The sequence below is a fragment of the Bombus flavifrons genome, chromosome 11, assembly GCF_040668555.2.
Source record: "Bombus flavifrons isolate JBK064 chromosome 11, iyBomFlav1_principal, whole genome shotgun sequence".
Lineage (NCBI taxonomy): Eukaryota > Metazoa > Arthropoda > Insecta > Hymenoptera > Apidae > Bombus > Bombus flavifrons.
In genome coordinates, this window is record NC_138452.1 from 7,621,366 (window position 1) to 7,635,830 (window position 14,465).

The window sequence follows — 14,465 nt, forward strand, 5'->3', positions numbered from 1 at the left end:
CTCCAATAGATATATCGGGCAAAGCTAGCGACGACTTGATTGGTTCCTATCGCTTGATTATCTGAACTGTAGATTCATTATCTAGATAATGTAACGGATACTCTAGCTGGAGAGCGTATGAAGAATGCCGCGGCAAGTCAGTGAGTGCCAACATGCCGTTCCTGCTACAAGCGATCGTCGTTGTCGTTCTCATCCGTCTGGTACCGGTTTAAAGACGTGTCGTGGAACGTGAAACCAAGTGCTCGGCTGCCCGTCTCGTCTTCTCGCGTACAGTTCGTCCCTGCTCGTGAATGAAACATATAAATCGCCGTATAAACCGCACATTCATGTTCAAATAGCCACCCGTCGTAGAAAATCGTGTTTTCGATGACATTTGTGACTATCGCGGTGAACGTTTATACATCGGTAAGACGACCGATTAAACCTAGCCCAAATTGTTTCGTCGATTACAATTTCCCAAACTTTTCACCCGGTTTCCTTTTCTAGCATCGGTTTACCTCCCATCCGACATTTCATTTATCGGGGTGTTTCCGTCTTTATCTCTCGTTTCTCGTTTCATCTCTATCGTTTCCCCATACCCCCTCCCTCTGATCATCCTTCCGTCATCGTCTGGTCGACCGCGGGAGGCAGACGGGACACGAAGCGCACGGATTTATATTCGTGTAGCGCAGGAGAGTTTAGCAGCTTCGTAAATATGGCGTGTGAACGGTGGTGTTTTAACCGTGGCTGTGACGAAGCTCCTCGACGATGGCTCTACATCCTGTTCCTGGCCTTCTGTGTGCTCGAGCATCTCGGTTCGAGCATCGCGGACAGCGAGTTCAGTGAGTCTTTTCAACTTGTTGCACCTCCTATGCTTTCTTCTCTTTCTCGTGAGCGAGCCGAGAAAGAGAGGATGTTTCTCCACGGTCGGGAAAAGAAATCGCTTCGTAGCTAGGAAAGACGCCTCGCAGATTATCTACCTCAGGAACCAGATAAGAAGAACAATTGAGAAAAAGAGAGAAAGAGGAAAGAAACATTTCTTCTCGTCGATGGTACGAACGAGAAAACGGACGTACGGTTCTTCCTACGCGTGCTACTACGCAATTTCACTTGTAGCGTGACTGTCCCCTTTAAAGAAACAACTTCCCTCGTCTTCGTCCTTTCTGTTACATGGTTTCGGTCGTGGTAACGAAACTCTCGTTCGTCGAGTCTAACCGCATTCGTTAATTATACATATTTTTACTCTTACTTAAGAAGCGATTAATCCATTATTTTTTTTTACAAAAAAAATACCCTCCTTCATTCTTAAATAAATTCCTCTTTCTCTCTTTTCATTCAACAACTTCTTGCTTATTCGTATCTGAGAATCTGATGATTAATACCATCCTCATTAGCAAGATTGCAATGCGGTGATATGTTATCATTGCAATTATGTAATTACATAGCCTTGACATACAATAGATAAAAGGAAATATCTATTTCTATATATATATATTAATTAGAAGGATTTCTGCAATTGATGGAAGTCTGCTTGAAACGATAACGCGATCGACGACAACCAGTAATATGCTTTGTTTTGTCCTGTTTATGTTATTCGATCCCGTTCGTTCTATCGATCGTGACGGCAATTTTTTTGGAGTCGTTAACCTTTCTCGTTATACATACACGTTTATCTCGCTTACTATTAGGAAAACAAAATTACTTCTTTGGTTTCGCGGAATTTTTCGCCAAGCGCTTTGTAATTTTCTATTGTAACAGTAACGTATAGTATACGTGCAATACAGAACGCTTCATGAAAACTTCCCCGACATGACAAGATATTCAAGAGGCGGAACCAAGTTTTAGATTTAACAATAATAATTCATCTATGGACATTTATGCATTTATAGGAAGTTTAACGGTGAACAAATATCTAGAACGATATAAAAGTATAGAAAATATTGAAAGTACGCGGTCTTTTAGCAGCTGCTTAGGTTCTAGTCCTTTAATTGTAATCATAAAAATATTAATTTACATAAACTTGCGCGCAGTCTAATAATAATAATAATAGTAATAGTAATAAATAGTAATTAGATGTAGTCATTCACGTTTAACAGAGAAGTTAAGTTTTCTAACCTTGCTGTTGCGTCGAAGAAAAAGCGAGTCAGGGAGAGATGGGGGAAGGAGAAAAAAAAATTAAAAAAAAAACACGTGCGTCGTAATCTTTTTCCGTGCACGGATTGGACGATGGTTGAAATTTCTGAAATGACAGATCGAAAGGTTATCAAGGTTCGTTGTGTCTCTTTAGATTTCTCCCGCACAGTCGATTCTGCTCGTAATTTTGTGGAATGTCGCTGTTCATGCGAACCTGCCACAATGGCCACAGGGCCACCAGTGTTTTATCTACGCGCGCCATGGTGAAACGTTGTGGCATGTTTCTTTTTGTTTATTACTCCGTTAATGCGATGTAACGGAGATACCGTACTTTATTTTTATTTAACGTTTAATTTTTTTAAATCGAGTCTCTTTTGCCGTTTTAATACGTATCATCCATACGTATTATCTACGTATACACAGGTTTCGCTCATTCTTTTTTTCTACTACAGTTGAACATTGCTATACTACTTTTAAGATAGACTCATTAATATTTTAAATACGTCAGCAATATAATTTTCATTTTCGTTTACCATCATTTCTTTTGCATACAAATCGACATTGCCGTACAATTTTTGCGGAACATTTTAAATACTTACCAGCTATATACTTATTAACCTTGCAATTTTCAACAGAGAAATGCCCGATAGCTTATAATTATTATAATTATTGAAATTACGCAGAAAAGGTAACATTTGCTAATAAATGACGCAATAGATATTTAAAAAATATTTCTGCGTAGAATGCGAACACGATTTTTCTCTATGAGCAATTTTGTAAGTTTATATTTTTACATGTCATTAATTTTGGCAACGTACTTCATTTGGTTATATCGAAGAAGATAATATTCGTCATTATATACGAGCTAATTGTTGCAAATTTTGCCACGCAACATTTAATGCGCATAACTATTACGCAACAGATGGCCAAGGACTTATCTCACTCTGTGTTTCATTTACTTCCTTTCCTCTCACTTGTTTCGTTACCGTTCCTAGATATATTCATATCCTATACATAAAGTCGTAGCTGCAAGCATGAATCAACGCGTTATTTTCTTTTTCTCTCTTATCGAATAACGCATTAAAATGCCATTAGCTGTTTGATCTCGTTTACGTTAAACTCTCGCTCGGTAAAACTACAAGTATGAAAAAGTCCTTGAAAGAATCAATAGACTATTCTGTAACCAGCGTGTTGTGAGTTAACCACTGTTTAACTACTTTCATGAATAATTTATTTTCGTTATGTAACAATAAACGAAGTTGATTACCTTACAATTCAGTCTCAATATACGATGAAGATAATCCATACTACAATTTTATAAACAACCTATTTCCGTTACATAATAATATAAAAAAAAGTAATAATTGAATTCCTTTCAAATCAGGAAACCAACTCGATTTTACTTCAAACTTGGGAGCACGTTTCAAGTCAAACGAAACAGCGAGTTTACATTGGTAAAGCGTTTCAGATCGCTCGACTAACGAGCATGAGAGTAAAAAATTGAAGGAATATTTCAGCAGTTCCTGTTGCAACTAACGCGGCGGCCTCATTCGAGCAAAGTTAAGGCTTCGTACTCTTTATTGTTAGCAGTAGGAAAGTTCAATGAAAGAATGAAACCGCAATGCGTGATTGTAATACGACTGTACGCTAGAGTCAATATATACGTAGGTTAACCTTTAGATATCGATTTGAGTAAATGTCAACCAAATCGTAGGAAATGTTCCGTTCTTATATTAATCATCCATTGCCAAGATTACTTTGATATAGCGTATACATTTTGCAAGGATCGGAAAATTACCTTTCGATAAGGGCTTCATATCCGATATTATATTACGCTATATTATATCTACCGATAATGAAATTACAGAAACTTCAAATATTTCCATGTATCTTGAAATTAAAAAAAAAAAAGATGTTAAAAAACAGAAGATAGAACGTTTTAACGAAGGAGGGAATTACACGAGATAGAGAGCCGAGAATCGTGACGAATCTATTTCGTAAAGCACCAAGAATCGTATAGGTTCACACGTTTGTGATACACGATGGCATCGCGATGGTATTGGTTAGCGCGATTGCCCCATCGATTCCATTATTTTTTCCTGTGGCCCGATTCTCGAAGGCCCCTTCTCGGAACTCTCGTTTCGAACAAAAAGGGTGCTTGTACGAGTGCCGGTAGCAGTGTGTATAGCTCGTTTCGAGTGGTTTTCACGGCGACAATCGACGACTCGGTCCTCGATCGGAACGAAGCGGTAGAGAAGGCGTGACGAGAGTGGGCACTCGCGTGAAACAAGTCGAAATTACCGGCACAAAGGACTGCGAAACGCGAGCGATCCTCTCAGCGGAGGAAAAGCGGGATTGCGCTTTCCAAGCTTCGTCTCCTCTTACTCTTTTGATATTTCTCCCGATTGGCTGCACGCACGAATGCACCACGTTCGTTTCAAGGTTAAAGAAACAATTCAGCGACAGTGGCAGAGTTGTATACTGTTGTTTCACAGTTTTGCTACAGCGGATCCTGAAAGTTTCCGCGAGTTTTTAAACCGTTTTGAAAGAGCGTGATTCGACCGAAGAGTCGAGTTGTTATTTAAAATTGCTTTCACAATTTTCCATACGCTTTGGTAAACATACGTGCCTGAGTATGATACATTTTTACGGCTAGTATTATTCTTCCGCAATATATTCCATTATATATCCTTCCGTGATATATTCTTACTTAATGCCAAATCATATTTACGTAGCATTTCAAACATACGATATGCATTTACGATGTTTTCATACCACTTGCTCGTATTCCCATGCTGAATGTTTACTTCACTTATCAATGATACTTCATCAGAGATATGTTTGCATAAACCTGAGCGATACGAAATTATCGCACCACCAACTCTCACACGATACACGCGATATATGCACGTTTTTATAGCCTAACCGTTGTACTTTCTCGCGGTTTGTATTTTCGATGGTATTCCACGAAAGCGCAGATTACTTGGCAAAATAAACATTTCGTAGAAGTTTGTCCTAACCGTGTAATCGAACCTCGACGTGAATTTGGATGTAAATATTTGTGGCCTGACAGTGTGTTTAATTATTAAGTATTTGACAATGGATCAACGTTGCATTTGATGCAACCTTCCATTCTCTAATCTAATATTTCAGTTAATTTATATCGTTGAATTCTTCATATTCCGATCGAATCGTAAGTACGATTAATGTTTGCCACTGTTAAAAAAGAAAGAAAAAATAATTTAGTAACGATAACATTCCCGTAAAATAATTTTGGTGCTTCTCTAATTTCATGCATAATACGTTGTTTTGCTAGAAATGTTCCCTATCTTGGCCGATCGCGGGAGTTCACAATACTCGTTTGCATTTTCATTGTAACGTTTGCACAACTATAACACACACAGATATTAGATAAATTATCCGTGAATCATATCTGCTGTTAGATTTCTTACAGCACGGAAAGTTCAACGTTCCTCTCGAATTAGTTCTTCGGATCGACGCTTGCGTTATTTGCGTCACGTTCCAACTAAAAATAGAAAACATTTAGACCTCGTGACAATACATCGGACCCCATATTTCATTGTATTATTCTCTCGAGCGATATTGTAATATTCATTAAAAAAAAAACAAACAAATTTCAAGCAGGAATTAATGCGTAGAATTAATTTGTTTATATACAGGGTGGTTGATAACTGGTGGTACAAGCGGGAACGGGGTGATTCTACGCGAAAAAAGAAGTCGAAAATATAGAATAAAAATTTTTCGTTTGAGGCTTTATTTTCGAAGAAATCGACTTTGAATTTCCGCTCGGTACGCGTGCACTTTATCACGTCTCGTTATAACGGATCTCACTGTAGATCGTTGTCTCGATGGAAAAATTAAAAAAAAAATTAAAAAAGAAATGTTTATTCTATATTTTCGACTTCTTTTTTCGCGTAGAATCCCCCTTTCCGCTTGTACTACCAGTTACCAACCACCCCGTATATTATATTATACAGTCGAAAATATAGAACAAAAATTTTTTTTTTAATTTCCTTTTTTTTTTTTAAATTTTTCCATCGAGACAACGATCTACAGTGAGATCCGTTATAACGAGACGTGATAAAGAGCACGCGTACCGAGCGAAAATTCAAAGTCGATTTTCTCGGAAACAAAGCCTCAAACGAAAAATTTTTATTTTATATTTTCGACTTCTTTTTTCGCGTAGAATCACCCCGTTTCCGCTTGTACCGCCAGTTACCAAACACCCTGTATATAACGCCCCTACCATACGTATTATCAATATTTTCGTATTGCTTGTCGAGCAAAAAGCCGTTTCCTATTCTTGTTAAATCTGTTTAAGCATTCACCTTATCTGTTCGAGCCTACTTTATATTCATTTTATAGAAAAACGTTCCACTTTTAAGTATCGGAATGCAATAACTGAATTTATTAGATCGTGAATAAATTCTTATCGATAGATGTTTAACAGACGATTATCCCGAGTGTTCGTTGCATTTATGAAAAATTTAGAAGCGTAAAAACCTATAGACAGTACGCAATATGCGAGCATACAACGCATAAAATATTCAGACTAAACTACCTATTAGGCATAAACAAGCGCAGTTTAAACACTTATTATCTTCATTCTATTTCAATGAACGATTTATAATTTATTCATATTAATTCCTCGTGCGCGCAAAAGTACGCGCATGCGTCGTAAGAATTTCTTTTCGCAGTTTATACACATCGCGCAATCGCAACACATTTTGCGGGAAGTTGGAGAGAGATAGACGCAACGAATCGACACGTTGCAATGCAACGGTCAAAGGTGTGCAAGAAATCGAACACTTGCACGACGATTTGCATTTTCAAACTACCAACAGCAACGATTTCTTGCCTGAACAAGAATTTTTATAGCGTTAGTTCTCTAACGAAACGTTTCTGTCATTGCGCGATAAAATGATACGCAGATCAGATTAAACATTTTTTTTATCGGACAAGTGTATGAAATTGTACTTATTTTCGAGCGTGCTTGCTCGTTTGTCTGTGCGCTACTACCTGGTTGAATTATGGCTTTTAGCAGGATATGTTTCTTCCTTTTGTTACTCCTGCCAAACGTAAACGTCCTTTGCACCCGTTTGGCTGCCTGCCATCACATTCGGAGAAACCCATCTGAAATAATAAATTTCCTGTTTCAAGTTTGTTTCGTGCCTGTCGCGTTTGGCGTAACTTTTAAGAGCGATCTTTACTGAGCATTCAGACAGGTCAATATTATCGTCAATATTTAAGTTTTTCGATATTGTATCGACGTTATACGTACATATATTATCGGTCGTCTGAACGTTGTTTGAGAACTACGCTTTGGTATGAGAGACGTTCGTATGGTGCTGGGAACTTGGAGAACATCTCTTCGACGAATTTTAGGCACACCTGGAACATGTTAAAATTAGAATTGATTGCGGATACTTATGCAAATTCCTATTTTTACGGATATAATTAAAAAAATGGAATCTAATCGAGGAACCATTTTACTCGCAAAATATTATCTGGGCTACGAATGTTTACGCTATTATGAGAAATTTATAGTAGGATAATATGTCGAAAGTAAGCGTATTTCTCCTAATATTCAGTAGAAAATTTCTCATTTACGTTCCATTTGTTTAACCGTATTAATCGTATTTGCAATCTAGTTATGATAAGTAGTACCGTAGTTTGAATATTTTATATATTTTTCCATTTTTATTTCTACGTTACGTGCCATTCTGTGCATTGTCGCAGTTTCAGATTTCCTATAAGTGCACAAAGAAACCGCGGTCTGATTATCAGAATCGTAGAACGTTTGGGACCAGATATCTCTAAAAACTGTACTCAGTGGAATTATAAATAATTATTTCTTATCTGCCATTTTAATTAACCACAGAGATAGTTGATGATTTACGGAATGCGGGGAAAATTTGCAGATGTCGGCTATGATTGCAGAATATTTTCCCTATCTTTTATCGAACATGCAACGAGTGCGAATCACAGGCTTGAACTCTTATCGCGGAAAACGCTTGCGAATATGAGTACGCTTTATCTGTTACTGAAATTTCATCTGCGCTGTAACGATACACGGGTCTCCTGATTACACTGATAAAATCTGAAACGAAAAATATAAATATTACATACGTGTTACGAGTCATTTACAGCGAACATATAATTAGCGTGAAAGACGTGGTCATAAGTATTATAACTTATTAATACTTAATACAATATCTAATTAACTTATTAATACAATGAAGAATCAAATGAAAACTGTTCGAATACCTCGGTGAAAGTATCTCTGCGAAGTACAATACGCTTGCGATAAATATCTTGTAACTTATAATATGTACACATTTAAATTTGCTCGATACCATCACCGTAATAATTGTTTCACTGTAGCGTTAATGGAATTTCTAAATGTTCTCTTCCACACGAATAATATATTCATGAGTAATCTCTGTAAGCGTCGAGACACTTTCGCGAGCCATTGTATGATTCCTCGTTCCAACTATACGGTTTACTAACATTATTAACACTAGCTGTTCAAATACTTTTGCTGATATGCGTAATACACCTATATTTCTAATGAATATCCTCAACTATCCCTATATACAGGGTGGTTGGTAACTGGTGGTACAAGCGGAAAGGGGGTGATTCTACGCGAAAAAAGAAGTCGAAAATATAGAATAAAAATTTTTCGTTTGAGGCTTTGTTTTCGAGAAAATCGACTTTGAATTTTCGCTCGGTACGCGTGCGGTACGTTATAACGGATCTCACTGTAGATCGTTGTCTCGATGGAAAAATTTAAAAAAAAAAAGAAATTAAAAAAAAATTTTTATTCTATATCTTCGACTGTATAATATAATATACAGGGTGGTTGGTAACTGGTAGTACAAGCGGAAAGGGGGATTCTACGCGAAAAAAGAAGTCGAAAATATAGAATAAACATTTTTCGTTTGAGGCTTTGTTTTCGAGAAAATCGACTTTGAATTTTCGCTCGGTACGCGTGCGGTACGTTATAACGGATGATCTCACTGTAGATCGTTGTCTCGATGGAAAAATTAAAAAAAAATTTTTTATTCTATATTTTCGACTTCTTTTTTCACGTAGAATCACCCCCTTTCCGTTTGTACCACAAGTTACCAACCACCCTGTATATATATTTTCAAATTCGTTTCAAATACCAATACACCTAATCGCAGTCGTGTGCCATTACGATACTAACCAAATTTCAAAATGTTTTGCGTAACACGCATAACATAATCGTAAGAAGTTTCCATAGGTGTTCAAATACTTTTGCGAGCCATTACATGTATTCAGTTGGAAATAAAAAGTAAACAAATGAAGGAGAGAAAGAGGAGAAGAAGGAAGACTGGAGAATACCGAGAGCTGAGAGTACCGGGCAGCACGTGTGCGTCTTATCGTCTTTTTTCGCCATTGGCAGCGCAAAGAACAAGTAGCGTAACAACGTATTCACGAAGCGAACACGAAGATGCGTACACGCGGCCACACGTATCCGGTTTCTGCGACGTATATCGCGTTCAATACGCCTGTAACACGACATAATCCTATATCGTGTTCCTCGACGATCGGTGCAACGAACGTTACGAATACCCGCAACAGACGGTCTTTTAAGCTGCTTCTTTCGGTAAATCTATACCTTCGCCGCATGCCGCTACCTCCGGGCATTCGTTCGTACGCTTGTCTTGCTTTTTCCTCCGTCGTTGAACGTCTGCTAAGCTTTTGTCGTGTCGAATCGCGCACGAATGATCTTCCTCTACGAAGATGATATAGCACACCCGGTAGATTTCGAAATTCGGAGACTCGCAACTCTTTCGACTCTTTGACATAATTCAAGGTTTAAACTAGGAAGTATAACGTTGGGAATACGATCACAGGGAAAATCAAAAAGAAACACTCGCTGTTAGATAAATTGAAAGATAGCGCGACGTAGCAGAAACAAACGCTAGTGTTAACGAGAGAAATATTAAAGTGGATGGCACGCACGGCCAAGGAGAAATTTCGAGGAGGGTGCAGCATCCGAGTGAAACACCCACATACCCCATTTTATACGGTCATTGAGTCTTCCTTTTGCGGATGACCCTGCTGATTATACTTAATTGGACCATGTCTTGCACACTCGTCGCCTCAATATACCAGTACAAATAATAGGTCAAACACATTGTGGATAAGTGTGGTGTTAAGTATCGGACTTAATCGTCCCTGTCGCAATCCCGCGAGCGCGTTACATTTGTTGTGACTACGTGCTTCGACGTTGGCCCCGTTTCATGCATAATTAAATACAAACTAAATCGATAGATCGCTCGCTAGGTAATTAGAAAATTGTTCGATGATACTACGAGTACAGATAGATACTTGTCGCTGTTTCTATTATACGTAGTACGTAATTTTTGGTTGGACAACGAACCGAAAAGCATTCCGTTATTGTCTTTGATTTAATTGATTCAACGTAATGGTATGAGAAAATAGGCGTCCTAACTGCGAACAAAGTCTACCTCGATCGACACGTTATATCACAACTAACCGTATCTTGTAGTGGTAGATATTTGTGCAAATCATGTCAACAATCTCCTAAACGCGTACAGCATGCTAGTTCCCAGCGTTTTACTGGTAAACGATAAGTAAACTCGTCTCTCGATTTACACAAGGTGTCCGTTCCACGTGGATTCGTTTCACGCAAATGAAAATCGCGTAAATAGAGTCTGGCAGTACGCGAGAAATAAAATTGGCAGTAAAAGTTTTAGAAATAACCTATTTATCTCAAATAGCTTAACAGAAAAGATAACGACGTTTCAGAGAACAGAAGTAAATTTTATTCGATGTCACTATCGCTATTGTAATTCGAAACGATCAACCCTGTCTTCTTAATCGACACAAACGTATCATCTTCGTCGCTTGAAATATTCGGAAGTTCGACATCACTTCCATCGTCAATGTTAATTGCTACTGTATTATACTGTTAATGTTAAGTTACTGTATACACCTGTTACTATTAAAACTTGCAGGAAAATATATTTTCCGGTCGCGCATAAAAACTACCGCGTAAATCGAGAGACGAGTGTACGAGGTAAAAAGCGGAAGAGGAAAAGACGAATGGTTCAAAGCGAGTTACGTATTCGCGATTATTCGATGTGTAGCAAAAAGTACGAAGGGTTTCCTTTTTTATTTAAAAAAGATACTGCAACCGCAAAATGCACATGGATTTTTGTATTATCGAAAAAGATACTATCGTAAATATATAGTTCGCTTCGAATCATTCATCTTTTTCCTTATCGTTTATGTTTTCCTATTTATCGTTTACGAGAAAAATGCTGCCAACTAATAACGTAAACACTCTGTATGTGTACATATTGTACACGTTAATCTTTCTTCAACGACAGCAAGTTTCTTACTAAACTATAAGAGCTTTCTCTTTTATGTTAAGCTCTACGCCGTGCTGTTCCATTTCGATCTATTTGCTACTATAATTTATTCTCTTTCACTGCAGAAACCGAGATACACTAGAGACAATGATATACTGTGGTATGTAAAAGTTTCCGGCCAGATAGATTTTCCACTTTATATTCCGAAAGCGATATCTACAAGAATTTTAAATAATACTTACTGCGAGTATAAAGACATGACAAGCAAAAGGAAACAGTACAACAAATAGACAGCGTCGCGTAGTTAAATGTTAGATAAAATTTTCTAAAATATCACTTTCGTAATATGAAATGAAAAATTTATGTAACTAGAATCTATTGCACGCTAAAACGTATCCGCGTGTTAGTAAGGCAAGAAGTGCAAGAAGTTTTAACCGCTTAATCAACGATTTCGTTTTTCTTTTAAAATCGGGGCTGTTAGAAAAATCATCGGAGAAATTAATTATGCAAGAAAAGAGTTAGCGTTACATAAAATATAGTTTTGCTGTTTGCGTCGTGGTTCGCCGACAGTTTCAAGTTCGTTGCACTTTAAATCGGACGTACAACCTGAAAGGTGATCGACTTAGGGCTCGACTCACGCATGTATCATATGTATTCGTTTGCTTCTAGATAGAAGAAGTGTCTTGAAAAAATGTGTGCTGTCGAACCACACTCTCGGGCTTCTCTCAACGGAAGCTCATCGTTCTGTGGCGCCATTCTTTCCCTTCTTTAAATACGTAACATCACATACAGATCACTCAATCGATGCGTTCGATCTATCGCGTCTCCTCCTACTTATTTTCCATAAACGTCGACGTTCCCTGTTGTTTTTTTCTTTCTTCTTTTATGGGGATACCTATACTTCTGTAGAAACATACATATATACATGTATATATATATACAATTTTAATAGAAATGCAAAGAATATAAATGCGAAGATGGCGAAAGAAAAGTTAGAAATGATCATTAAAGAGAGAATGTTGTTTTAATAAGTTTAATTAAAGCATAGCGAGAAGAAACGAGGTAGTTAATGTCATGATTAATATTAACGAGCATCGTCACAGACGCCACTGTGTACGTTTATCGTCTGCGAGCAGGAGCTGCAAGTAAGTCTGAGTCAAACAATTCACGAGATAATTTCTACCAACCGAGATAAGCGGCGTTCTTACCGTTAGCCTCGATATGGATTATTGACTCGATTCTTCGAGAACGTTGGCAACCATAATGATTCGCTCGGTTATAATTCATTAAAGGCATCGATTCAACGAACTAGTTGTTCGTTCTTAAACTGTGCCAAAAGTAACAATTCGTACATGATATATCTATCGATTTCTGTTACATCAGTATAAGACTCATGTACGATCGGATCGCATTGTCATAATACGATGTTTCAAACATTCGTATTATTTTTATTTTTATTTATTATTTATTATTGCTTAGTCCGTGCCTTTCGGCTTTGGACGAGCTTTCGGTTTTACATCTCTTTTACCTATTTCGCTTCTTATATATCTACCTCCCCTCTTATCCACTCTATTATATTGCACTCCCTTAATTATTCTATCTCTAAAAACTAAAAACTATTTTGGGCTTTTGCCTCCTTGCTGTGCTTCCTTCTTGTCGTTCCTCCCCATCTTGTATTGCTCTTCTCTTCTCCATTATTGCTTTTAGTTCTGTTAGTCCTTCTCCACTCTTATTTAGTGTCTTTTCTATGTCCTTTGGTCCTCCTGTTATTTCACATTCTTCTATTACACGTCTCAGTTCTTCTTCTTTCCTTTTACATAGTCTGCATCCTTTTTCTCCCTCTTTTTTCCAGTATTCCCTTGCTTTGGTCTTGTTAGTATTTTTTTGTCCTTCCACTTCATCCTCCCTTCTAAGTACTTTGGTAACTCTTCTTTGGCAATTTTTGACATTCGTATTATTTCTTTCTTCAATCTGTAGAACGAGGGTCTTGCTTTTGGTGTTCGCTTCTCAAAGTGTATTTGCAAATCGAACGTTTCGTTACATTACAATAAGCGTTTCGTGTGGGCGGTCACTGCTTTATTCATATTACTCGGTTAGTAAGTCACTACATTCTTTCTTCTCTTTTTTTTTCCTTTTTCTTTCTTTTTTGTATCTTCGTTACTTATGAAATATTTATAAATTGCGACTTGTTACGGTGATCCCGATGAAAGGGAACAGCAGCCTCGAGAGAAAACAAGCGATAAAAATACACGGTCATAAATGGAAGGTTAAATCAAGGCTACGAATGCATACGTTCATGCTCCCGATAATGATTACGCGTTCTATATGCGTGAATGCGTGACATACATTCCGATACGTTGATCGTAATCTCCTGCATTCAGCAGTGGTTTACCCTCATCCTTTCGACTGCATTGATACGAATATTTTTCAAACAGCCTTTAGTAAATGTGTGTATTAATTATATACGGTTGTTTCTTTTTTCCTTTTTTTGTCGGGCGTTAAAAGACGCGCGATTTTTCTGTTGAATTATTCAACAATGTTTCTTGTATTGTTTCATTTTTAGGCTTGCACAATATATTATGTGCATAAAAAATTCAGTGTTTCATGAATAAAATCGAAACAAACAGTGAGTAGAATTTTAAGTATAGCTACGGGTTGAATACTTTCTCGTTTTCCATATCATCCGTGTTGCTTTCTGCTTGATTGTTACGAGAAACGAGTGTGTGTGTATGTCATGCGCCGGCGACAAATTATTCAACATACTGAAAATAAATTACTGTTAACGTCGACTGTAATGTAAATAGGAGAATGATATAACGATCGTCTGTTTAGCACGAGCGAACACCGACATTCTTTTCCTTTGCTTCGTTATTAGCGGTTGACCTTTAAGGGTACTTTCAGACCTCATCAATAATATCGTTAATATTTCAAGATTCTTAATATCGTTGCGGTTTGTCAATAAAT

At 37.4% G+C, this 14,465-nt stretch overlaps 1 protein-coding gene across 1 annotated transcript in view; it reads left to right on the plus strand.

The window, feature by feature from the left end:
- Positions 1 to 125: 125 nt before the first annotated feature.
- l(1)G0289 (plexin domain containing lethal (1) G0289) overlaps positions 126 to 14,465 on the plus strand; it is a 44,831-nt gene continuing 30,491 nt past the window's right edge. Inside the window, exon 1 of the mRNA XM_069123639.1 lies at positions 126 to 821. Coding sequence (XP_068979740.1) covers positions 695 to 821 — 127 coding nt within the window. The 5' untranslated portion in view covers positions 126 to 694. The remainder of the gene's footprint in view (positions 822 to 14,465) is intronic.